The 25,796-nt window shown below is 44.1% G+C and overlaps 1 protein-coding gene across 3 annotated transcripts in view; it reads right to left on the bottom strand.

The window, feature by feature from the left end:
• Nucleotides 1-24,359, bottom strand: part of LOC120944038 (FAST kinase domain-containing protein 1, mitochondrial-like) — a 76,602-nt gene extending 52,243 nt beyond the window's left edge. Inside the window, exons 1-6 of one of the 3 annotated variants that reach the window (XM_040357800.1) lie at nucleotides 23,974-24,359; nucleotides 21,152-21,341; nucleotides 19,857-20,319; nucleotides 19,303-19,371; nucleotides 14,357-14,482; nucleotides 3,508-3,906 (exon numbers count right to left, since the gene is read on the bottom strand). In XM_040357800.1, coding sequence (XP_040213734.1) covers nucleotides 3,508-3,906; nucleotides 14,357-14,482; nucleotides 19,303-19,371; nucleotides 19,857-20,188 — 926 coding nt within the window. In that variant the 5' untranslated portion in view covers nucleotides 20,189-20,319; nucleotides 21,152-21,341; nucleotides 23,974-24,359. The remainder of the gene's footprint in view (nucleotides 1-3,507; nucleotides 3,907-14,356; nucleotides 14,483-19,302; nucleotides 19,372-19,856; nucleotides 20,320-21,151; nucleotides 21,342-23,973) is intronic. The other 2 variants (XM_040357798.1, XM_040357799.1) reach the window with 2 other exon arrangements.
• Nucleotides 24,360-25,796: the final 1,437 nt, after the last annotated feature.

Raw genomic sequence — 25,796 nt, 5'->3', positions numbered from 1 at the left:
GGGATGTCAGCAGGGAGGAGTGCAGAAGGTGACGTAAGGTGCTCAGGGAGAAAGGGATGTCAGCAGGGAGGAGTGCAGAGGGTGACGTAAGGTGCTCAGGGAGAAAGAGATGTCAGCAGGGAGGAGTGCAGAGGGTGACGTAAGGTGCTCTGGGAGAAAGAGATGTCAGCAGGGAGGAGTGCAGAGGGTGACGTAAGGTGCTCAGGGAGAAAGGGATGTCAGCAGGGAGGAGTGCAGAAGGTGACGTAAGGTGCTCAGGGAGAAAGGGATGTCAGCAGGGAGGAGTGCAGAGGGTGACGTAAGGTGCTCAGGGAGAAAGGGACGTCACCAGGGATGAGGTGGTCGTGAGGGATAGAAGGGAGAATGAATGCCCAGTAAAAGGGGAGGGGAGTGGTAGTGAAGTGGCTGGGAAGGGATGAAGGTTATTGGAGGGTTTGGGTGACAAATCAAGGAGGAAAGTATGTCAATGGGGTAAGATGAATCGACTTGGAAAGGATGGTGAAGGAATCGATTGCATCAAGGGGGAGGTTATATATCATATCAGCAAAAAGGGGAGGTGGCCGACACAGCGTAGATGTCAGTGGATGGGGTAGGTGAAGTGGAAGACGGATAGGGCAGTGAGGTAGCAATGGATGTCAGTGAAGTAAAGATGAGATGTCGAAGGAAGAATGGATGTGAGGAGGAGTGGGCGATGAAGGGGTCAGGGAGGGATCAATATTCAGTGTTTGAGTATAACTGGATGTCAGTGGTGGAGTAAAAAGTGGTCAGGGAGGGATAGATGTGAGCAGAGGGGAGAAGGATGAAGGGGCTTGATAGAGATTAATACCAGGTGGGGATCACTGGGAGGATTAAATGTAAGTGAAGGAAAGGTAAGTATAGTATTGTCACCCTAGAACCGGAAGTGTGTTACTGGCAAGATCAATAGGTGAAAATCAAGAAAGGGAAAAAGGAAACTCATGCAGACACAACACTTTGGCCCCTTTCACCCCGGGGGAGTACGCCAGCATATCCGCCGGCTCAGCAGGGGATTTCTCTGGTGATCAGGCAGATGACAGGTCCGTGTCTGCTCCGCTGATTGCAGAGCAAACACTGACACAACCTGCTGTCTTCTAAGGGCTATCTGATGGAAACAGACCGTCTGTCCATTTCCATCTGGCCATAATCTGATCTGATCCACCAGACAGGGAACGGATCCCCAACCGTCTGTTTTTAGCAGATCTGATGTTGGCGGGTGTCAACGAACACATGTCCGTTGACATCCGTTGCTCCATAGAAAGCAATTGATAGTCCGATCAGGTCTGCCTGAAAAACTGACAGGTGGACCCGAACGATCTATCTGTGTGAAAGGACTTGTAAGCTACAATATATTACATTTTAGGTTCTTGGGTTAACCACTTCAGCCCCGGACCATTTTGCTGGTCAATGACCGGGCCTTTTTTTGCGATTCGGCACTGCGTCGCTTTAACTGACAATTGCGCGGTCGTGCGACGTGGCTCCGAAACAAAATTAGCGTCCTTTTTTTCCCACAAATAGAGCTTTCTTTTGGTGGTATTTGATCACCTCTGCGGTTTTTATTTTTTGCGCTATAAACAAAAATAGAGCGACATGCATCATACATACTAGGGGGAGTACAACTGGGGGGATCTGTAGTGGAGAAGGATCTGGGGGTTTTAGTCGATCATAAGCTCAATAATGGCATGCAATGCCAAGCTGCGGTTTCCAAAGCCAGCAAAGTCCTTTCTTGTATTAAGAGAGGTATGGACTCCAGAGACAGAGATATAATTGTGCCCCTGTACAAATCATTAGTAAGACCTCATCTGGAATATGCTGTTTATTTTTGGGCACCAGTTCTCAAAAAGGATATCGGAGAACTGGAGAAAGTGCAGAGAAGAGCAACCAAAATGATAAGAGGCATGGAGGAGCTCAGCTATGAGGAAAGATTAGAGGAACTTAATTTATTCGCTCTTGAGAAGAGGAGAATAAGGGGGGATATGATCAACATGTACAAATATATAAGAGGTCCATACAGTGGACTTGGTGTTGAGTTATTCACTTTACAGTCAACACTGAGGACAAGGGGGCACTCTTTACGTCTAGAGGAAAAGAGATTTCACCTCCAAATACAGAAAGGTTTCTTCACAGTAAGAGCTGTGAAAATGTGGAACAGACTCCCTCCAGATGTGGTTCTGGCCAGATCAGTAGATTGCTTTAATAAAGGCCTGGATACTTTTCTAAATGTACATAAAATAACTGAGTACTAAGATTTGTAGGTAAAGTTGATCCAGGGTAAATCCGATTGCCTCTCGGGGGATCAGGAAGGAATTTTTTCCCCTGCTGTAGCAAATTGGATCATGCTCTGCTGGGGTTTTTTGCCTTCCTCTGGATCAACTGTGGGTATGAAGTTGGGTGTATGGGATTATACTGTGTTTTTTTTATTTTTTTTGTTTATTTTTTGTGGTTGAACTGGATGGACTTGTGTCTTTTTTCAACCTGACTAACTATGTAACTATGTGACAATTTTGAAAAAAAAAAAGAATATTTTTTACTTTTTGCTGTAATAAATATCCCCCAAAATCGTTTATTGATTGGTTTGCGCAAAAGTTATAGCGTCTACAAAATAGGGGGTAGTTTTATGGCATTTTTATTATTTTTTTTTACTAGTAATGGCGGCGATTTGCAATTTTTATCGGTACTGCGACCTTGTGGCGGACACATCGGACACTTTTGACACATTTTTTGGGACCATTGGCATTTTTTATAGCGATCAGTGCTATAAAAATGCTTTGATTACTGTAAAAATGTCACTGGCAGGGAAGCGGTTAACACTAGGGGGGCGAGGAAGGGGTTAATTATGTTCCCTTGGTGTGTTCTAACTGAAGGGGGGGGACTGACTAGGGGAAATGACAGATCGTTGTTCATACATTGTATGAACATGCGATCAGTCATTTCTCCCCCAGTTCTCGCTCTGTAACGAGCAATCGTGGGTGCCCGGCGGTGATCACACGCGTTGGCACCAGGGGGCGCGCGCGCCCCTAGTGGCTGAAATGAGAAATCACATTATATTACCTGATTTCGCGCAGTCGAGCCGAGCCGACCAGCCGCCGTAAAACTGCGGCGGCTGGTTGGCTAGTGCTTAAAAGCTTCAATAACACACTGCTCTGTGCATAGCAATTACAACAGCAGGGGTGAAGATTCTAAACCCCCCCCCCCCCAAATAAAAATGTAATTCTTTAGCTAGCTGCTTAGACACAGAGGAGATTTACTAAAACTGGTGTAGCTGTGCATAGTAACCAATCAGTTTAGAGGTTTGATTGTCAAAGTGTAATTGAACAAGATAAAGTCAGAAGCTGAAGATTTTGTGTGCAACAGTTTTAGTAACTCTCTCCCAAGAAAAATTATTATTTTTTGGAAAGTATGAAAAAAAAAAAAAAAAAATCATCATTAATTGGGGCAATTTTAAATTGAAGGGCATTTTGAACTATTGTAACCTTGGCTTTAAACCCCCACCTTTCTCTTGTCTCTTGTGAAGTCCAAGGTAGCAATATACAAAATATTCTGGTGAAACCTTGAGTATTGCAATCCAGCTCCGATAACTCCAGCAATCTTGACTTTAACATTACTAGAACTTCAGGGTGGTAAATGTCTAGAGACTGGTACAGTTCAAAGAGAACACAAAAGGATCTTAAATTTGCTTGCTTCATCTGCTGTACAATAATTCCAAAACATTTTTCTTTTATGGATGGTTTAAAAGAATCCATTCCTTCTGCAAAACGAACAATTCTTTCCAAGGTATTTACACTAACTGGTTCTTCCTCTCCCATTAGAGAATGTGCCTTTGTGATCAGTCGATGCTGTAGGCTTGTTGAACAGACAGGCTGTAAGCGGATCATCAAAATGGAGAGGATTCTGAAAAAGAGGGGAGAGTTTTCAGTACATACTGAATGTCAGGCAAAAATAAAAAAACAATAAAGATCGACGGCACCTTCCATTTTTTTTTTTTTTTTTAGGCAAATAGATATCATAGCTATACTATCCTATAAATGCTTTTAAAGTAAAGTACCACCTTCCGTGCCTATAGAAAAGTAATGTAGGTTTTTTAAGACTACAACCTGGTATACTGTTATAAAATACTGATGATTAAAGAGACCCTGCCACGAAAATAGGCAAATTCATCAGTTTTAATCCATTTTAAGAAGTTATCCATTTCGTTAGGCAGAGATCAACCCTTCCTGTATTGCCAGATACTTTGACTTATGGGCCACCCATAGTCACACCCATGCCATCATCCCAGTATTATCACAGTATTATTGCTGTGATTTCACACCACAAAATCCCACAAGTTCAAAAAGAAAAATAGGAAACACTCTAGGTCAGACTTAAAAGCGGAGGTCCACACAAAAATCGAACCTCCACTTTTCGGGAACCCTCCAGTGTCACATTTGGTACCTTTCAGGGGGAGAGGGTGCAGATACCCGTATAAGAAGGAAGGGGGTCACGTTCCCCCTCCCCTCGCTGTCTTCTGGGAAACACACAGGTCCCAGAAGACAGCAGGGACCAATTAGGACATGCGACTAGCGCATGCTCAGTAGGGAACCGGGAAGTGAAGCCGCAACGCTTCACTTCCTCATTCCCTCACCGAGGATGGCAGCAGGGGCAGCCAAGAGCCAAGCTATTGCTCGGCTTCAGCTGCCGACATCGTGGGCACCCTGGACAGGTAAGTGTCCATTTATTAAAAGTCAGCCGCTGCACTATTTGTAGCTGCTGGCTTTTAATATTTTTTTTTTTTTAGTTGGACCTCCGCTTTAAAGGGGAGTTCCACCCACAATTTCACTTTTTAAATATAAATACCCCTGTAATACACAAGCTTAATGTATTCTAGTAAAAGTTAGTCTGTAAACTAAGGTCCGTTTTGTTAGGTTGTTACAGCATTTAGATAGTTTATAATCTAGAAATAGACCGTGGCCATCTTAAGTGTGGGCATCATGAAGCCAGACTGTATGACTTCCTGGATTTCAGCTTTGCACATGCTCAGTGCACAAGCAATGTAATAGGTTTCAGTCAGGTTTGCAAGGACTACTGGGTAACATGATGCCTATCCCAAAAACCCTTGCAAATAGCCTAGGCAAATAAGGAGGAGGAAGTAATGAAGGACTACAAAATAAAGGTATTTACAAGCAACAAATTAAATAAAAATTGTCCATTCTGAACACTATGAGATTAGAGCATGCAGCACAGACAAACATAAAAAAATGGGTGGAACTCCACTTTAACTATGCAGTGGCTTTCTCCTCCAATCTTGTGAAATTTTTATATTTAATGACAAATGAGCTGGGATGCTAAACCACAAAGAGAAATCACTTATACTCAAATCACCAAAAAAAAAGGTAATACAAATCTTTATTTAAACACAGTAAACAAAAATTTGCCATAAATCATCCCCTTAATACACATACATCATTTAAAAAAAAAAATGTAAAACCTAATGCATCAGGACGCGCTGCCTATGATATAAACAGTACATCAGGAAAGTATCATAGCACTTAACTTTTTCCACATTTTGTTATGATTTACATTTTTTTTTAAATGAGGTTGTAACATAATTTTTCTCAAAATTCTACAAACAATATCCCATAATGACGACATGAAAGAAGTTTGTTTGAAATCTTTGCAAATTTATAAAAAAATATATCTATATTAAAAAAAAAAAAAAATGTACATAAAATTAGTATTTGGAGCCTCTGCCATGACTCCCAAAATTGAGCTCCTGTTTCCACCGATCATCTTCAAGGTGTTTCTACAACTTGATTGAGTCCATCTGTTTTTATAATGTTCAACAGTTAACAGTGCATGTCAGAGAACAAACCAAGCCATGAAGTCCAAGGAATTGTTTGTAGACCTCCGAGATAGGATTGTATGGAGGCACAGATCTGGGCAAGGGTACAACAACAACAAAATGTCTGCAGCATTGAAGGCCCTAATGAGCACAGTGGCCTCCATTATCCGTAAATGGAAGAAGTTTGGAACCACCAGGACTCTTCCTAGAGCTGGCTGCCCGACCAAATTGAGCGTTCGAGAGAGAAGGGCCTTCGTCAAGGAGGTGAACAAGAACCCAATGGTCACTCTGACAGAGCCCCAGCATTTCATTGTGGAGAGAGGAGAACCTTCCAGAAGAATAAACCATCTCTGCTGCACTCCACAAATCAGGCCTGTATGGTTAAGTGTCCAGACGAAAGCCACTCCATAGTAAAAGGCACAAGGCAGCCCGCCTGGAGTTTGCCAAAAGGCACCTGAAGGATTCTCAGACCATGAGAAACAAAACGGCCTGAATGGCAAGCGTCATGTTTCGAGGAAACAAGGCACCGCTCATCACCTGGCCAACACCATCCCCTACAGAGAAGCATGGTGGTGGCAGTTTCATGCTGTGGGGATGTTTTTCAGCGGTAGTAACTGGAAGACTAGTCAGGATCGAGGAAAAGATGAACGCAGCAATGTACAGAGACATCCTTGATGAAAACCTGCTCCAGAGCACTCTGGACCTCAGACTGGGGTGAAGGTTCATCTTCCAACAGGACAACAACCCTAAATACATAGCCAAGATAACAAAAAAAGTGTGCCAACAGAACAACTCTGATTGACCTTGAGTGGCCCAACCAGAGCCCAGACTTAAACCCGATTGAACATCTCTGGAGAGATCAGGTTGAATGGGGAGCGTACCGACGCACCCCATTTAACCTGATGGAGCTTGAGAGGTCCTGCACAGAAGAATGGGAGAAACTTCCCAAAAATAGGTGTGCCAAAAGACTTGAGGCTGTAATTAGTGCCAAAGGTGTTTCAACAAAGTATTGAGCAAAGGCTGTGTCTACTTATGTGAATGGGATTTTTTGGTTTAATAAAATTTGCAAAGGATTTCAAACAAACTTTTTTCACGTTGTCATTATGGAGTATTGTTTGTAGAATTTGAGGAAAAGTACCAGTTACTTACCGGTAGCTGGATTTCTGGGAAGTCTAACAGGACGGCACCCTGAGAGATGACTGGCTTTACCCGACAGGAAACACAATCAAAAAGAGGTTAAAAACCCGGCCCATCCCCGTGCTCCTCAGTTTGAGATAAAGTAATGAACCCACCAGTGCACGGGAAAAAAACACCAAAATATAAACCAATAATGTATCACAAGGGTGGGAAGTAGGCCTGCCGCCCTGTAAGACTTCCCAGGAATACAGCTACCGGTAAGTAACTGGAACTTTCTCAAGTTGTCTTCCAGGATGGCACCCTGAGAGAGAAGCAAGTAGCTTTAGGCCTACCTTAGGGCGGGACCACTGCCTGTAGGACCTTCCTACCGAATGACAAGTCCTGTGGCGACAGGAGTTCCACTCTATAGTGTCTTAGGAATGTGTTCTGGCTTGACCACGTCGCCGCTCTGCAAATCTGCTCCACCGAAGCTCCGGTCCTTTCTGCCCAGGAGGTTGCTAGTGACCGTGTGGAGTGTGCTTTAACTTTAGGAGCTGCCTTACCGGCTTGAACATAGGCTAAGGAAATGGTCTGCCTAATCCACCTAGAAATGGAGGCTCTGGACACCTGATGACCTCTTTTCTGACCAGAAAAATTAATCAACAGATGGGTAGAACGTCTAAACTCACTAACCCTCTCTAAATAAACTAATAGACAACGTCTAACATCCAGACAATGAAAGGAAGCTTCCTTTTCATTCTGGGGGTTTGAACAGAAAGAAGGGAGAACTATCTCCTGTGACCTGTGAAACTTGGTCACTACCTTAGGAAGGTACAGGGGGTCCTGGCTTAGAACCACCCTGTCCTCAAACAAAAAAACGGCTCCTTAATAGAGAGCGCCTGCATATCACCTATCCTCTTGGCCGTCGTAACTGCCAAGAGGAATGCAAACTTAAAGGAGAGTAACCTGATGGGGATACTGTCAATTGGCTCAAATGGAGCCTTGGTTAACTGATTCAAAACAAAAAGAAACATCTCAGGGCGGAACCCTAGAAATCCAAACTGGGGACAATCTATCTCTGGCTATAAGGAACCTTCTAACCGGGGGATCCAGGGATAGGCATCTATCCAAAAAAATACGACAAGGCTGCCACCTGAACTTTAAGAGTCCTTGTGGCTAGCCCATGGTCCACTCCGTCCTGGAGAAAATCTAGGATGACGAAGTCTCCTGCTGGGAAACCTGTCTCGCCGAACACCAGCGAGAAAAAACACCCCAGACCTTGGCATAAATACGCCTAGTGACCTCCTTCCTACTAGCCAGACAGGTGTCAATAACCTTCTCGGAGCAGCCCTTCTCCCTCGGGCTCCGCCTCTCAAGCACCAGGCCATCAACTTGAAGAAGCTGGGGTCTGGGTGACAGACCGAACCCTGCCGAACAAGGTCCGCCCGAACAGGGAGAAGGAGGGGAGGGGTCACCGTCCCGCGCTCTAGAGCGGAAAACCAGGTCCTCTTGGGCCACCAGAATTAGATTCCCTACTGCTAGGCTTAACCTCTGCAGGACTCTCGGAATCAGTTTCAGAGGAGGGAACGCATAGGCCAGATGAAACTTCCATACCTGGGCCAATGCGTCCACCCCCTCCGATCCGTGTTCCCAGGAGAGAGAGAAGAATCTCTTCACCTTCCTGTTTGCCCTGCGGGCGAAGAGATCCACCTCTGGGCTGCCAAAGTGCTGACAGATCAGACTGAAAACCTCTGTATTTAGTTCCCACTCCCCCTGGAGAATGGGAGGGCTCAAGTAGTCTGCCTCCAAATTGAGGGTCCCTTTCAGGTGTACTGCCGAAAGAGAGGGAATTCTCAGCTCTGCCCAGCCCAGGATCTCTAGCGACAACTCCAGACGGGTGCGGGATCTGGTGCCTCCCTGATGATTGAGGAAGGCTACCGTGGTCGCATTGTCTGAAAGAATCTGGCCCTCCCGGCCCAAAATTCTTTCCTCGAATGCCTTTAGAGCTTCTCCAATCGCTAAAAGCTTGAGGTAGTTTGAAGAGGCCCCCCTCTGTTGTTGGCTCCAGGAACCCTGGGCACGGAGCTCGTCCAAGTGAGCTCCCCACCCCCAGGCGCTGGCGTCTGTGGTGATCCTGACTGGATCGGTCTGACTCCACGAAAGACCTAACTGCAGGTTCTGTGGGAGAAGCCACCAGCCTAGTGTGAGCTTCACTGGGTCTGGGATGTTGACCCTGACATCTAGGGATTCTCTTCTTTCGTCCCAGGAGGAAAGGAGGAAGAAATTAAGGGGTCTGGAGTGGAGCTGCGCCCACGGGACCGCCGGGATACAAGAAGTCATTAGACCCAGCACCCTCATGATGTCCCTGAAGGAGGACTCTGCTCTCTCCCTCGTCGACCTGACCGCTGCCATGAGACCCCGGACTTGTCTTTGGGCAAAAAGAGCTTCTTCTCCAGGGAGTCTATCAGAAAACCTTAGATAAAGCTTCCTCTCCTGAAGGAGCAAGGATTTCTCTTTGTTGATAATGCAACCCAAGGACTCCAGGGTAGTCAAGACAGTGGTCAGGTCCGAAAGAAGGAGATCCCGACTCAGGTTGTACAGTAGCAGGTCGTCGAGATAGGGGACTATCGCTATCCCTTGCAAGTGCAGGAAAGCGATTGCCTCCGCCAGGACCTTTGTAAAGACCCTTGGACTGGATGTCAGTCCGAAAGGGAGGGCAGCAAATTGCCAATACTGCACTCCCTGGGCGGAGGCGATCGCAAACCTGAGGAACCTCTGATGACCCGAAAAAATTGGGACCAGGAGATAAGAGTCTCTTAAATCGATGGAAACCATGAATACCTCCCTCGGAAGAAGCCTCCTGAGGCTGTAGACATTCTCCATTCGAAACCTCTTGTGGAGGATAGAGGTATTCAGGGGTCTCAGATTGATAATCAACCAAAATTTCCCTGATGGCTTTGAAACCACAAAGATATGGGAGTAGACGCCCAAACCTCTCTGGTCCACAAGGACTGGAACTATAACCCCCTGCTGTGCGAGCTCTGCAACGTTTCGCAGAAGGCCTGCTGACTTGGGGGGGGGGGGGGTCTCTGGGTAAGTGAGTCAAAATACATTTCTGAGGGGGAAGCTGACGGAACTCTAGATTGTAACCCTCCCTTACAATCTGGAGAATATGGGGGCTCTGTGTAATACTCTCCCACCTGGGAAGGAATTGGGAGAGTCTTCCCCCGACCTTCTCGTCATTTGGAATCCTTGTCATTGGGTTTTGTGTTGGAAAAAAGGATACCCCCTTTTTGTTTGTCCTTCCCAACACCCCAGCGTGTCTATTGTTCGGGGCCTTCTCTCTGAAGGACGGCTCCTACCTCCAAGTCCACCCTGGGGGCCTCGAAAGGGTTTTTTCCTGTTCTGTCTAGGCTTAGACGGAAAACGTACCCCCTTTTCTGAGGACCTAGTCAAGGCCTGGTCCAGGCCTGTACCGAAAAGAAGGGAGCCCTCGAAGGGAAGACTACACAGGCGGTTCTTGGACGTAAGATCCCCGTTCCACATCTTAACCCATACTGCTCTCCTAGCAGAATTGATGAGGGCTCCCATCTTTGCGGTAGAACGCACCGTCTCTACCGCTGCATCAGCTAAATAAGCTACTGCACTCCCTATGAGTTGCAGGGAATCCAAAATTTCCTTAGATTTTGGTACCTGGGACACATGTTCCATCAACTTGGAGATCCAAGAATCTGCGTTCCTAGCAATGCAAGCAGGGCTCAAGGCTGCCGCATTAGCCTCCCAGGCCCTACGCAAGGAAGTCTCAGCCCGCCGATCCATAGAATCTTTTAAGTTGCCTGCGTCCTCAAAGGAGAGGTCAGACTGCTTTGAGACCTGTGCGAGGGGGGCGTCTAATTTAGGCATCTTAAAGAATTTAGACTCCTCTTCTTCCTTAAAGGGACAACGCCGCTTCCAAGTCTTGTACCTCAACAGCTTTTTCTCTGGTTCGGCCCACTCCCTAAGGATGATGTCCTTGAGGGACTGGTGTACCTGAATAGCCTTAAATTGAGACTTAATTAACCCTTGGTACAATTTATCCTGTGTGGAAACCTGTTCCATTGGCTGTGGTATCTCCTCGGAGGCATAAATTGCCCCAAAGAGACTCTCCATCTCGTCGGCAGAAAATATATATCTGCCTGTCCTAGCATCCTCATCTTCCTCCTCCGCCTGACTATCTGCCAAACCCTCCTCCTGAGGGGGGGATCTCTGAGTCCTCAGAGTCTGATACCAAGGACCGAGTATAGAACTTCCGTGCTAGGACTGGGTAAATGGGCTGCTGCCCCCTGTGTGGCCTCCCGAAGGTAGGCTGGGTAGAATGGAGGCAAGTTAGGTGTACAGGGTAGTGGCGCTGCTTGGGTGTGGTATTAGTATGTCCTTATGTTTAACCAAACTGGTGATAAATGAGTGATAAAGTGTCGGGTACCTTTGTGCGGCAGGCTCATATGTGGAGCCTCCAATGAGATTTGGTCCCCTTATAATAAATATTGGTGAGGTGACGAGAAAGAGTTGAAATAAGCCCTCCAATGGGCTGAAAAATATATATAAAAGAGTGTGGGTAGGCTAGGAACGTGTGACTGGGGCAGGTCAGCCCACTAAGTGTCCCTCCTAAACCTCCACTGAGGTGCAAAAGTGGCAAATGGTGAATGTGGTGAGCCACATTAATTGAAACAAACACAATGGTAAGTGCCAATGTGAAAAGTAAAAGTAAAAATAAAAATGCAAGTACAAATAGGATATGTGAGGAGACCTCCTAGTAGTGCACTATAGTGAATCAACCTTATGTGAATTATGCAATCAAGTAGCTAAAATTGTGGAGAAAAAAAAACAGCAAAAAATGTTCCACAATCAGCTGGTTAAACAGATAGAATCACCCTTGTATGAATTATGCAATCAAGTTTCTAAAAATATGGAGAAAAAAAAAAACAACAAGATTCCACCTTCAGCTGGTTAGACAGATATAAAGTTCATATGTGCAGTATTCCCTGTAGTTGGGCGACCTTAAAATAGGGTTTATCCACGCTTCCAAAAATTATATAGCAGTCCCCAGTCCAATGTATAAACAGCGGCTGGTGCAGTATATGGTGGATGACCAGCTATTGACGCCTCAATTCCCAACTGTGGACATCAAGCGAGATCCGTATTCCCCCCACCTGGGTCCCCACACACCGGATCGAAGTCCCCCCAAGGGGGTGTAGAGCCTTATGGGATCAGTGGGCCGTGTTGGTCGCTTACCAGCTGCTACCAGGCGGGGTCCTCAGTGGATCGTAGAGGTCTCGTTCAGTGTTACAAGTGATGAGCGTAAGAGGGAAACAGAGAAGGAGTCCACATAGAGTAGTAATCCCGGTACTCTGGGTATTTTGCACCTCAGTGGAGGTTTAGGAGGGACACTTAGTGGGCTGACCTGCCCCAGTCACACACGTTCCTAGCCTACCCACACTCTTATATATATTTTTTAGCCCATTGGAGGGCTTATTTCAACTCTCTCGTCACCTCACCAATATTTATTATAAGGGGACCAAATCCCATTGGAGGCTCCACATATGAGCCTGCCGCACAAAAGGTAACCGACACTTTATCACTCATTTATCACCAGTTTGGTTAAACATAAGGACATACCAATACCACACCCAAGCAGCGCCACTACCCTGTACACCTAACTTACCTCCATGATACCAAGGACCCCAGAGACTCCTGGCGGACTCTAAAAAAAATGCGAAGAAGAGGAACTTTCCTGAGAGGAGGGCCCTGCGGTGGGGGGGGTTCAGGCTCCTTACTTTTAAGGGACGACTAAAACTCTTTAAGTGTAGAAAGAATCTGAGATTGCACCTCAAGAAAATCTTTCATAATCTGAGAGGTCTCTTTCCCTGTTAACTTCTGAATGCACTTGGTACAGAAGGGTTTAGGGTGCTGTGAAGGTAGTCCTTATAATTGCAATAGCCACATCTTTTAAACCGGCTAGTGTCCTTAGATGAATGGCTAGCACCCCCCTGGGCAATGATGTTCTCCCCTAAGAAAGAAGGGATACACAGGAAGGCACACATAAATAACAGGGGGAAACACCCTGGGTCCCAGCCCGCCATACCCCTGCACAAAAGGTAGACTCACCCCCAGTGGCCTCCTCCGCAGCTAGGGCCAAGAGCGGCCGGTTGTCCCGCTCCATGATGAGGGAGGACAAGGGCGCCTCTCTCTCAGCTGCTGTGTGTGTGTGTGTGTGTGTGTGTGTGTGTGAGAGAGAGAGTGAGAGTGAGAGTGAGAGTGAGAGACTAGCCCCTGGAGCTCCAGGATAGCCACTATCCCTGGAGGCTCCAGCACTTAGGGGGGGTTCTTCCAGCTCACTAAGTGAGGCCCCCCTGAGTAAGAAGGGACCCCCTAGGCGGGACAATCCGACTAGACCCAGTGACTGTGGTCCAGCTCCCAGTGGGGGACCACCAGCCCCAGGCCTTAGGTCTGGAAAATAACAAATCGTTTCGCTGTGGGGAAACACAATCAAGAACTGAGGAGCACGGGGATGGGCGGGGTTTTTAACCTCTTTTTGATTGTGTTTCCTGTCAGGTAAAGCCAGTCATATCTCAGGGTGCCGTCCTGGAAGACGACTTGAGAAAAAACTATTGTAAGATTATTTTTTTTTTTTTACTACAGTAACAAAGAGGTGCAATAAAATGTGAGCTAAGCATGCCATGTCTGCCATCATATGTTTAAATGTCTACAACACAACAGTATAAATACGTTTTCATGGTTCAGAGTATGCTTATAAGAACTATGTTGTGTTAAGAATTATTAACATGGGGGACATTTATCAAGCGAATTAGTGACACAATTGGTTACTGCCCATGCCACCTGTGTAGCAGTCTAGGGAAAATAAATCACTGCTCTCTCCTCCCACATTCTTTCCACGGGGCTCTTGGGATGGATCAGAGCAATTCTCTGTGCTGGTGCTGGCCAATCAGAACTGCTGTGACTCAACTTAGAAGCTTGCAGACAGAGGGGGAGATCAGTGGAGATGCCCCAACCTCAGACCTCCAAAAATTGGCTGTATGGGCACTGACAGCTCATCAACCATGAAGGTAAGCCCAGCAGGATTTAGTAAGAGGTGGGGGAGAGTGTAGGGTGACACCGTTTCAATTTTTCTAAAAAAGTGAACTTACAGCTTAATGGGGTACATGTGCATATACCTGTAGAAGGTTGACCTGTACTCATTTTCTGTTGTACTAAATCTGAAGCTTACGGTTATGCAATAGGCAAAACAGAGTTTCATTGGGTTACACATTACATTTTAGATGATAACTAGGTCTATTTTACTGTGTTGCACAATAAATCAAGCATGCTAGTATTGGGTTAAATTAAACATAATTTAGAAGCACTGGTTACCTTAGATCTTGCAGATCATTGAGCTTCTTGTCCACAATGCTGGCTATTTGTCCGAGCAGTGGGCTTGAATACATGCCATGTTTTACCAAACAAACGGAAAACTTTGATAGTGAGCAAAAGTCTAAACTGTAACAAGGAACAGACAACTGAATTATCCAAAACAATACTAATCAGATTACATAGGAAAAAAAAAATCTTTAGAATGGCAAATGGCTTTGTCAACTGTAAATGTATTGTGAACTTATTACCCTTAGTCAGTTTCTAACTTCAGCTTGTTCACTTAAGCTTTGGCAATAAAACCTGGAAGCCGATTGGTTTCTATGCAGAGCTGCACCAGATTTTGCACACTCCAGTTTTAATAAATACAGTAAAACCTTGGATTGCGAGCATAATTAGTTCCAGAAACATGCTTGTAATCCAAAGCACTTGTATATCAAAGCAAATTTCCCCATAAGAAATAATGGAAACTCAAATGATTCGTTCCACAACAATTTATTCATAAGTCTTTCAGTTTTTTAGTCCATATAAAAAGATTATAGCAATGCGATAGGTTGTGTAACCATAAAATGTTAGAAGCAAAATCCAGCAGGAGATACAGAGTATTAAATAAAAGAGAGGCGCCTCTTAGTGTAGCAATAAGTTGCTAAATGTTGTACCTTCATTAAATGTAACCATATTGCTACACTACAGGCCTATACACACGATCTGACAACAACGGTCCGACGGATGCGTTTTGTCGGACAATCCGACCATCGGATAATTGTTGACAGTTTTTCATTGGACAAATGTTCGCTGTGCATGCTCTCAAACTTTCCAGCAACAAATGTCCGATGGAGGATAATACGGTCGTGTGTACTAAAGTCCAAAAAGTACAAACACGCATGCTTAGAACCAATGCTAAAAATCAGACAATAGCAGAAGTTTCCCAAAGGATGGCGGTAAAGAGCTGAAAAACCACGTGATTTGGTGAACATTGGCTGAACAAGTTCTGCCGTGTGTATGCATACCAAGTTCATGGCCAATGCCCATTCGGACCAAAATCCACAGAAAAGTCAGATGGAAGTCCGATCGTGTGTATGAGGCTTTAGAGGCGCCTCTCTTCTCTTTTATACTCAGTTGTGACACGACGCTACTTGTATATCAAGACATCGCTTGTATATCAAGTCAAAAAATATTAAAAAAATTGTACTCGTCTTGCAAAACGCTCTCAAACCAAGGCTGTTTCTTTTTGTATCTTTGTATGTCTTCATCTGCAGATCAAAGGGATGAACAAATGTTCGTTTAACCTCTTATTAACCCTTAATTTACTCTAATCAGCCTCAACTTCATATTCTCCTCCATTTAATTATTATTTTCCTGCCTTTACAACCCCTTGAACGGGTGAACTATACCTTTATATTTATTCTATTCTGTGTTTTTTGTTGTCAAATATGTTCTGGACTATTGTTGTTTGTCCATTCTTGCACTATTGAAAATTTTCAATAAAAATAATTTAAAAAAAAAGAAAAGAAGAAACTGGGAAAAGAAAAAAGTGCACTCATCACTGCCAGAACACAGGTTTCGGTCTCTCTCAAAAAAGGAATCCGAAAGGCATTTTATCCAGGGATCCCAGATTTTCTCAAAAAAGGCCATTCTGTCATGTAGAATCGCTGAAAAACATTCATTTATCATAATGTCAATTTAGCCTTTAAGAGATCAAACAGGATTATGGGATGAATCCCAGGATTTTCGAAATGTTTTATTTTTTTTGGTTTTCAGAATTTTTGATTTTTTTCCCATTTGTTTAGCAAAAAAAATAAAATTCAATATATATGTAGATAACGTATTCAAAAGCTCCAGTGTTGCCATATAGAGAGGGAGAGGAAAGAACACTCATGGTGCAGTATTTCAAATAAATTTTAAAAAGAAGGTTCTATTGCATTTAAAGGGATCAGCATGTACTGTATAGGAATCGCTGGTTTGCTCTCCACCTGCGCAGCAGCTGACCGGAAATGATGCATCTTAAACACCATGAATTTACGAAGATGTATTTGTTAATTCACTATGTATTAAAGTGCTAGGGTATATTTATGTTACAAAATGATGCCTTCGTCCCATTGAAATATTGTAAAGAAAAGGGAGGCTGTATTGGACTATAATGGCATCGTATGAGCAACTGATAGACAGTCAAATTTATAATGTAAAATATTTTTATTACAAAGTAAGAGTTTTACTTTGTAATAAAAATATTTTACATTATAAATTTGACTGTCTGTCTATCAGTTGCTCATACAATGCCATTATAGTCCAATACAGCCTCCCTTTTCTTTACAATGTTAATTCACTATGGTGATATGTAATTTATGATATAAGAGCGTAGGTCCTTTGTTTCCTTTCACTGTACAAATATTGCATAGTTAGTACAGCAAGATCCTCTGTTTTCGTTCAAGAAAAGAAAAAAAAAAACTGCCTGCGTGTACCAGGCTGGACTTCAATCATTTATGTGTATGTTCATTTCTATGACAAGGTGGATTGTAGGGAACAGTAGTTTACAAAAGGAAAGAGAACATTGTTTATACTGTCCTTTCAGCTCACATGCAATGACAAGACAAAAAAAAAATATATATATATATATATATATATATTAGTGCTGTCAAACGATTAAAATTTTTAATCGCGATTAATCGCATTAATGTCATAGTTAACTCACGATTAATCGCTCTAATTTATGACGAATTTCCCCACAAATATCGCACAATTCTGCAAGTGATTATAATTTATTATCTCTGTTTTCTAGCTGATCTAAAACCATTTTTGACATAAAGGGACACTTTTGGACAATCTACAGTTTTTCAGGCAGAAAGAATAGTTTTTATTTTATAAAAGAACATGTAGGGCACTGGGCAGATCACTAGGGACAAGGGGTGTGTGTATTTTTTACATACAGTACTATAATCTATAAGATTACAGTATACTGTGTGTATTGTGTTTGTTTACTTTTTTAAATTTGGCGCCGTTCTCCGCTCCCGTGCGTCGTAACGTCGCAGGGAACGGAGCTCGGCGGCACACAGGCACTGTGAATCGAGCGAGGAGGACCCGCCGAGCGAGGAGGACCCGCCGAGCGAGAAGGACCCGCCAAGCAAGGAGGACCCGCCAAGCAAGGAGGACCCGCTCGATCACACAGCGGGGTGGCATCGCTGGATCCAGGGACAAGGTGAGTAACTTGTCTGTGAATCCAGCGAAAAGGTAAGCCGCGCCGCGCCGCGCCGCTGCACACTCTGCATGTCCACCCGAGGGCTCCTGCGTTAATCGCGCGACAAAAATATTGACGGCGTTAACATGGGTTTGCGTTAACGCCGTTAATATCGCGTTTAACGCACAGCCCTAATATATATATATATATATATATCTCAACAGATATTCTCTGCATTTTCTAAAAATGGTCTTAGGCACACGATCAGTCAAAACCGATGAAAACGGACTGAAGGTCCGTTTCATTGGTCCAAACCGATCGTGTGTGGGCACCATCGGTCAGTTAGCCTTTGGTCAAAAAAAAAAAATAGAACTTGCTTTAAAATTTGACCGATGGACGCCTGACCAATGGGTCAAAACCGATCGTTAGTATGCAAAGGCATCGGTCAAAAGGCCACGCATGCTCAGAATCAAGTCGACGCATGCTTGGAAGCATTGAACTTCGTTTTTTTCAGCACGTCGTGGGTTTTACGTCACCGCATTCTGACAATCTTTTTTTTTAACCAACCGTCAGTCAGCTTCATCGGTTAACCGATGAAACGGTCCTTCAGTCCGTTCTCATCGGATGGACTGACCGTGTGTACAGGGCTTTAGCCTTAAAAAAGAATGCAGGCACCACATCTATGGACTGGTAAAGCGCAACATGATACATTTTTGTTTTGGGGTTTAGATACTTTAAAACAGTGGTCTCAAAGTACCGGCCCGCGGGCCATTTGCGGCCCGCGGACCAGTTATAAATGGCCCGCAGGCAGGGTGGAAGTGGGGGGAGCAAAGAGTAAAAAAAAAAAAAAAAAAAAAAAAAAATTTTTTTTTTTTTTTTTTTGAGCTGGTGCTATCTGGTGGTGAGCCGTTGGTATTACAAGTTATTACCACCAGATGTGAGCTGGCGCCATCTGGTGGTGGCCGTTGGTATTACAAGTTAAGCATTACAAGTTAAACAGCAATTCTAATGTCATTTTACACTATTTTCACTGCCATCTTCTTCCCTCTAATTAGAACCCCCAAACATTATATATATTTTTTATCCTAACACCCCAGAGAATAAATTGGCGATCGTTGCAATACTTTCTGTTACGCCGTATTTGCGCAGCGGTCTTACAAGCGCACTTTTTTGGGAAAAAATTACACTTTTTTTAATTAAAAAATAAGACAACAGTAAAGTTATCCCCATTTTTTTTTTAATATTATGAAAGATAATGTTACCCTGAGTAAATTCATACCCAACATGTCACGCTTCAAAATTGCGTCCGCTTGTGGAATGCCGACAAACTTTTTTACCCTTTAAAATCTTCATAGGTGACGTTTAAAAAAAATCTACAGGTTGCATGTTTTAAGTTACAGAGGAGGTCTAGTGCTATAATTATTGCTCTCGCTCTACCAATCGCAGCGATACCTCACATGTGTGGTTTGAACACTGTTTACATATGCGGGCGCTGCTCGCGTATGTGTTCGCTTCTGCGCGCAAGCCCGTCGGGACGGGGTGCGTTTGCTGGCTCCTAGATTCCAAGCAAATTTGTCAAACCCTGCCTTACACCAGTGCTGGTGGTAATAATGCGCTCGCTGACACCAGTGCTGGGGGTTAATAATGTGTTCGCTGACACCAGTACTGTTGTTTTTGAAGTTTGAAAGTTTGCATGCGGCCCCCCATGGCATATGAAAACTTGTCTTGTGGCCCTCAGGTAATTTGAGTTTGAGACCCCTGCTTTAAAACATACCTTTCTAGTCTTTTCCAAACTTCCACAACCAACTGCTGCGCCAGAGTGTGATGGCCCTTCATTCCAAGCCTTGAAATAAAAATAAAAACAAATTATGTGCAAATATATATACATACATACATACATACATTATATATATATATATATATATATATATATATATATATATATATGTGTGTGTGTGTGTGTGTGTGTGTGTGTGTGTGTGTGTGTGTGTGTGTGTGTGTGTGTGTGTGTGTGTGTGTGTGTGTGTGTATATATATATTAATTACACACACACACACATACATATATATGTGTGTGTGTGTGTGTGTGTGTGTGTGTGTGTGTGTGTGTGTGTGTGTGTGTGTATGTATGTATGTATGTATGTATGTGTGTGTGTGTGTGTGTGTGTGTGTGTATGTGTATATATATACATACACATACATATATACACACACACACACATATATATATATATATATATATATATATATATATACACACACACACACAAAAAAAACAAACACACGCTAAAAGTTGACTCAGTTGAATCAAATGTTTGTAAGCTTTACCTTACAGCAGAATATAAAGTGTCCACCAAGTCTTTGTCCTTCATACATCTGACTTTATTTTCTGCTAAGCCACGAAGAGCAATAAATTCCGGGTGACTCTGGATCTCCTCGAGGTTTCGTCTCCCATTTTTTTCTTTCTGAATTTGCCACAACAACCTGATTGCAAAGCTGACATGATTGACAGACAGTAAAGGTTTATTGAACGCAACAAGTTGGAATAACTGAGATTCATGCGTGCAATGCTTCAGCTGCTCCAGCAGCGCGTCTGAACTTTTACTACGGGTCTGAATGAAGCGCAGTGAAAATTGCAAAGTCCTGCTGCAGCGGAACATGTCTGGGCTACAGGGAGACAGTCTTATAAGATCCAGTAGAACGGAACATTCATTTTGCTGTACTGCAATCTTCCAAGCTTTAAATTCATGGATATGTTTAGGTCTTGTGAGAATGCTTCAAATGTATCTACCTGGAAAGAAAAGGATAATGAAGAGTTCAATGGGCTTCATAATAGTTATAATAAACACTGAGCGATCCTGCCAGGAAGCTGTCATCTGTACTGTGCCAATCATAAATGACCAAGGCATTCCATGCCCAGCAGCCGCACACAAACCTGCAGGGAACGCCTCGTCCGCGTAAGCGACTGTTTCTTGGCGGTTTTGCTCAGGTGAGTTTGAACCAGGATCTGACCACGCCAGAGCTAATCCAAAGCAGAGAGGTGACATAGGAAGCCAAATTTCCTAAAGAGGAACTTTACCCTGCCTGTGTTATTTTATTGTTCTTTCCTCTATTACCCGATATCCTCGGTTACTCTTAAAACACATACCGTATTTATTGCGGTATAACGCACTCCCGCGTATCCCGCGCACCCCTAAAGTGGCCCCCAATCCTGTGGAAAAAACGTTTTTTTTTTGTACTTACAGTTTTGGTGTCTTGCGCGGCGGCCTCGTCGGGTCCGGCGTCCTTCTGTGGCTTCGGGTGTCCTCTTCGGCGGGTCGGGTGTCCTCTTCGGCGGCGTCCCCGCTCCGAGTTTTGAATACTGCGCCAACATATACAGAGCGCAGTACACTCGTGTATTGTCGGCAATGCTCGGCTACCCACGCTGACGTCCTGGACGTGAGCGCGGAAGGAGCCGAGACTGCCCGACTATACCCGAGTGTACTGCGCTCGGTATATGTCGGCGCAGTATTCAAAACTCAGCACGGGAAAGCGGGTATCGGCGTATACCGCGCACCCACGATTTTGCCCTGATTTTCAGGGCAAAAAAGTGCGCGGTATACGCCGATAAATACAGTACTTACACATCCAGCAAATCCAGCGTTGTCCTGCTGTACTCTGCCAAAGACCACCATGCCACCATCTGCTTTGCTTGTGTCATCGGGAGCCAGCTGTCTCTTCTGGGTCTTTGCAGCCAACCTACTGATGGCACGCACACTGTGTTCTAGATTGCCTTAAAGAGGATTCAGGCACCTGGAGGGATGTTATTCTCACCTAGACAAGAAAACCAGAAGAGCAAGCTTTGGTCCCAAAAAAGGTATTACAAAAAAATAATTATTATATATTTAATATTACACACACACACACACGTTTTTTATTAAAAAGAGGGACTAAAGAAGCAGGATTTTTCAAAAAAGAAAAAGTGAGTGAAGGTCACCTTTAACCACTTGCCTACTAGGCATCTTTACCCCCTTCCTTCCTGCCAAGGCACATTTTCAGCTTTCTGTGCTGTCACACTAAAGGCCCAAACACACGATCGGACATGTTTTATCGGACAATCCGACCATCTCTATGCTCCATCGGACAATTGTTGTCGGAATTTCCATGGACAAATGTTCACTGTGCATGCTCTCAAACTTTCCGACAACAAATGTGTTGCGTCTGATCATCCGATCGTGTGAACACAAGTTCATCGGACTAAAATCCAAAAGTACAAACACGCATACTCAGAACCAATGCTAAACATCAGACAACAATAGCAGAAGTTGCCCAAAGGGTGGCGGTAAAGAGCTGAAAAACCATGTGATTTGGTGAATGTTGGCTGAAAATGTTCTGCCGTGTGTATGCAGAACAAGTTCATGGCCAACGCCCCTTCGGACAAAAATCCACGGAAAAGTCTGATGTTAGTCCAATCGTGTGCATGAGGCTTTTGAATGACAATTACGTGGTCACGCAACACTGTACCCATATGAAATTTTACATTTTTTCATACACATAGTTTTTTTGGTGCCATTTAAATCACCACTGGGTTCTTTTATTATTTGCTAAACAAAACAAGTGAAAAAAGATCAAAAATGTTTAAAAAAAAAAAACTTTTCATAGTTTGTTATAAAATTTTGCAAACAGGCAATTTTTCTTCTTCACTGATGGGCACTGATGAGGCGGCACTGCACTGGTAATCAGGACACCGATAATAAAAAAAAAAAAAGTTGCCTTTGGTTCTGAAGGCATAAGGTTTTTTTACCTTAAAGGATAGGTTCACCCTTGAGAACATGTTACATGTTCTACCCGTTTTTAGGGTGGAAAATAGAACATGTTCCCACTCCCGCAGACGCTACCCGCTTCTAGTGACAGCAAGTGGGGTATCTTCTTCCCCTGCTTGCTGTCTATTATTTTATTTATTTTTTTAAAGCCTGCCTGGCCACGTTATTTACTCACAGAGTTCTGTGAATGGGAAACTACAAGTACCAACAGCCTTTGCGGCTTGCAGTTCTCAATGAACGACCATGGCGTTGTTGAGCGCTCTGGTAGTTCGCTCTTCCTGTATGAGGTATGAGCAGTTACCACTGCTATAACACTGATAAGTCTGCAGGAGTTCTGCATGGCACCCTCAATCTGCTGATGCTTTACAGGCTCCATGTAAAAAAATAATATATGCACATTTTTTTTACCTGCAAACAGATGTGCATTTATTTATTTTTTAAAAGGTGAACTTTATGCATTATATTATGCAGTAAAGCGGAGTTCCTCCCGTTTTTTCGTTTATTAAAAGTCAGCAGCTACAAAAAGCATAGCTGCTGAATTGTAATAAACCGACACTTACGGTCCAGCGATGCGGCCACCCGGAGGCTCACCTGCGCCATCATAGCAACTGTGGGAACCCGGTCGTGACAACTTACGGCTTCACAGCTGAGCGCGCACTGCGCATGCGCGATCTGCACTGCGCTATGCTATTGGCCAGCCGATCTTCTGGGACCTGTGTTGTGTCACAGGAGATCACTGGCAGGGAGGGGCCACCTAGGGCGAGAGGAGGAGTTGCCTAGGTGGCCAAAATAAGGAAGTAGGGAGTGGGACAGGAAGTCCCTCTAAAAATAAGGTGCACACTCTCCCCTCAAAAAATGGCATGTCAGGGGGCGAGTAGTGCTTAAAGCGGAAGTTCCACTTTTGGACCAGTTTCAGCAGACATGTTCGGTCGTGTGTACGAGGCCTCAGGGATCTGAGAAGAGGACAATCAGGGCTGCTCTGTGCAAAACCATTACACAGAGCAGGTAAGTATAACTTGTTTAGAATCACTTTAAGATGTACTATCAACCAGTGACTTTGCTGTATTATTTAAAACAATCTTAATGGGTAATTTAGGGGGTCATTTAAATCACAATCTCTGCATTCACCGTGCGTTTCAGCATGTGTGTTTGCAAAGCATTTGCGGTACGATTTTGTAATAATTTTTTTCATTTCAATTCATTTTATTTACTAAATTGCATTGTCATGCACACGTGAGCATTCATGCAAGTTTAGTGCATTTCGGTGCAGAGAAATGCCGTATTCTGTACTTCTTTTAGATGGCGTACACTATCCCTAGATGTCCTATTAATTTGTTTTTGTGAATGTAAAGGAGATTGTACAGAGATTGTATAGTGTATGGCCAGCTTACTACAGAAAGCAGTAGTCTTTATCTGCAACTTATTGGCAGAGGACAGTCTGTTTATCAGGCACTGGAGCTGCTTTATCATAAAAAAAACAGCAACAACGAGTGTATGACCATGCATAGCAATTTGTATCATGACAGGATTATGATATCTTAAAAATTATTTTATAGGATTTTCCCTGGATATCATTAAATTAGCGCTGTGATTATAAAAAAAATAGAAGACACTCATTATGTTCAGTATTTTGGAATACTTACAAATACATGCAGACTTCCCAGTTATTGCAGAGTAGCATGGAAGATGGGATCTCTGACAGCAGAAGCATGCACTAACTAGTCTGGCATTCACTTCCTGTTCCACATCTGATGTCATTGAAAGTCATGCAGCAAACTGTCACACAGAGTTACTTTCCAAATATATACAGAACACTAGTTTAAAAAAATGTCTGCTAAACAATAAAAGAGATCCCCAATACCTTACAGCAGAATCCTCTAACTTCCAATAGTAAACTACTGCATTCAAAACCTTCCACCACCGCATACTTCCTGAGCCAAGCCTCACTCTGAATTCAATTTCCTCCCTTGTCTAGAGCCAAGCCTCACTCTGAATTCCCTTTCCTCCCCTTGTTAGAACCAAGCCTCATTTTTACTTTACTTCCCTCCCCTGTCTAGAATCAAGCATCGCTTTGCATTTACATTTCGCTCTTCCAAAACCAAGCCTCATTCTGAATTCTCCTTCCTCTCCTGTCTAGAGCCAAGCCTCACTTTGAATTCCCTTTCCTCCCATGTCTCTAGCACCAAGGACGTTTCGTTGCCTCCATCTTGCTACACCCTGCAATCCTTCACACTAACAATATACGAAGAGGAGGGCAAGCAGACATCTTGTAACACCCAACGGAGTTTTGCATTTCACAGTTATTTTTAACAGTAAACGGAGCTTAGAAGATGAAATACAGTATTTAGAAATCCGACGGACTGTTCAGCTGTTGAATTTTAAAATCAGCTGCAAACCTGCTGATCTCACATGAAAAAAAAAAAAAATCGCAATAAGCGACTGGTTTGCGCAAAGGTTATAGCGCCTACAAAATGGGGAACAGAATTATGATTTTTTTTTATTCGTTTTTTTTTTTACTAGTAATGGCGGCGATCTGCGATTTTTATTGAGACTGCGATATTGCGGCGGACGTATCGGACACTTTTGACACAAATTTGGGACCATTCACATTTATTCAGCGATCAGTGCTATAAAAATGCACTAATTACTGTATAAATGTGACTGGTAGGGAAGGGGTTAACACTAGGGGGTGAGGAAGGGGTTAAATGTGTATCCTGGGTGTGTTCTAACTGTGTGGGGGGAGGGGGGTGACTGAGGGAGGTGACCGATAGAGTTGCCACCTCATCCCTTTAAAAAGGAACACATATGAATTACACAGGTTCTGAGGTTAATTTAATGCAGGTAAGGCACCAAATGAGTCTAATTACCACCTTAATTAGCCACAGAACCTGTGTAATTAATATGTGTTCCTTTTTAAAGGGATGAGGTGGCAACCCTAGTGACCGATGCTGTGTCCCTATATACAAGGGACACAGATCGGTCTCCTCTCCTCTGACAGCACGTGGAGCTCTGTGTTTACACACAGAGCTCCACGTCCCTGCTGTGTAACCGACGATCGCGTGTACCTGGCGGACATCGCGGCTGCCAGGTACACGCATCGGCTCTTCGGCGATGCGCCGGGACAGTGTTTACACGCTGCGCGCCCCCCAGTGGCGCGCGCGGGTAATGCACATAAAAGGACGTCTAAAGACGTCCACTCGGCACTTGAGAGCCACGCTGTGGACGTCTTTTGTCTATAGCGCGGGTCTCAAGTGGTTAAAAGTCAGCAGCTACAAATACTGCACCTGCTGACTTTTAATAATCGGACACTTAACTGTCCCAGAGTCCAGCGATGCGGGGGACGAAGCCCCGCACTTCTCCCCATACTCTCCATTGTCACTGTGGGCGCCCGGTAGGACGGTAAGACGGGGGACACGACGCACGTGGCAGGCAGGCACGATCCACGCCGGCCACCTGCGGGCATGAG

Source organism: Rana temporaria, chromosome 6 (assembly GCF_905171775.1).
Source record: "Rana temporaria chromosome 6, aRanTem1.1, whole genome shotgun sequence".
NCBI lineage: Eukaryota > Metazoa > Chordata > Amphibia > Anura > Ranidae > Rana > Rana temporaria.
Note: the sequence above shows the minus strand (reverse complement) of the source record. Positions and strands in the feature narration are given on the sequence as shown.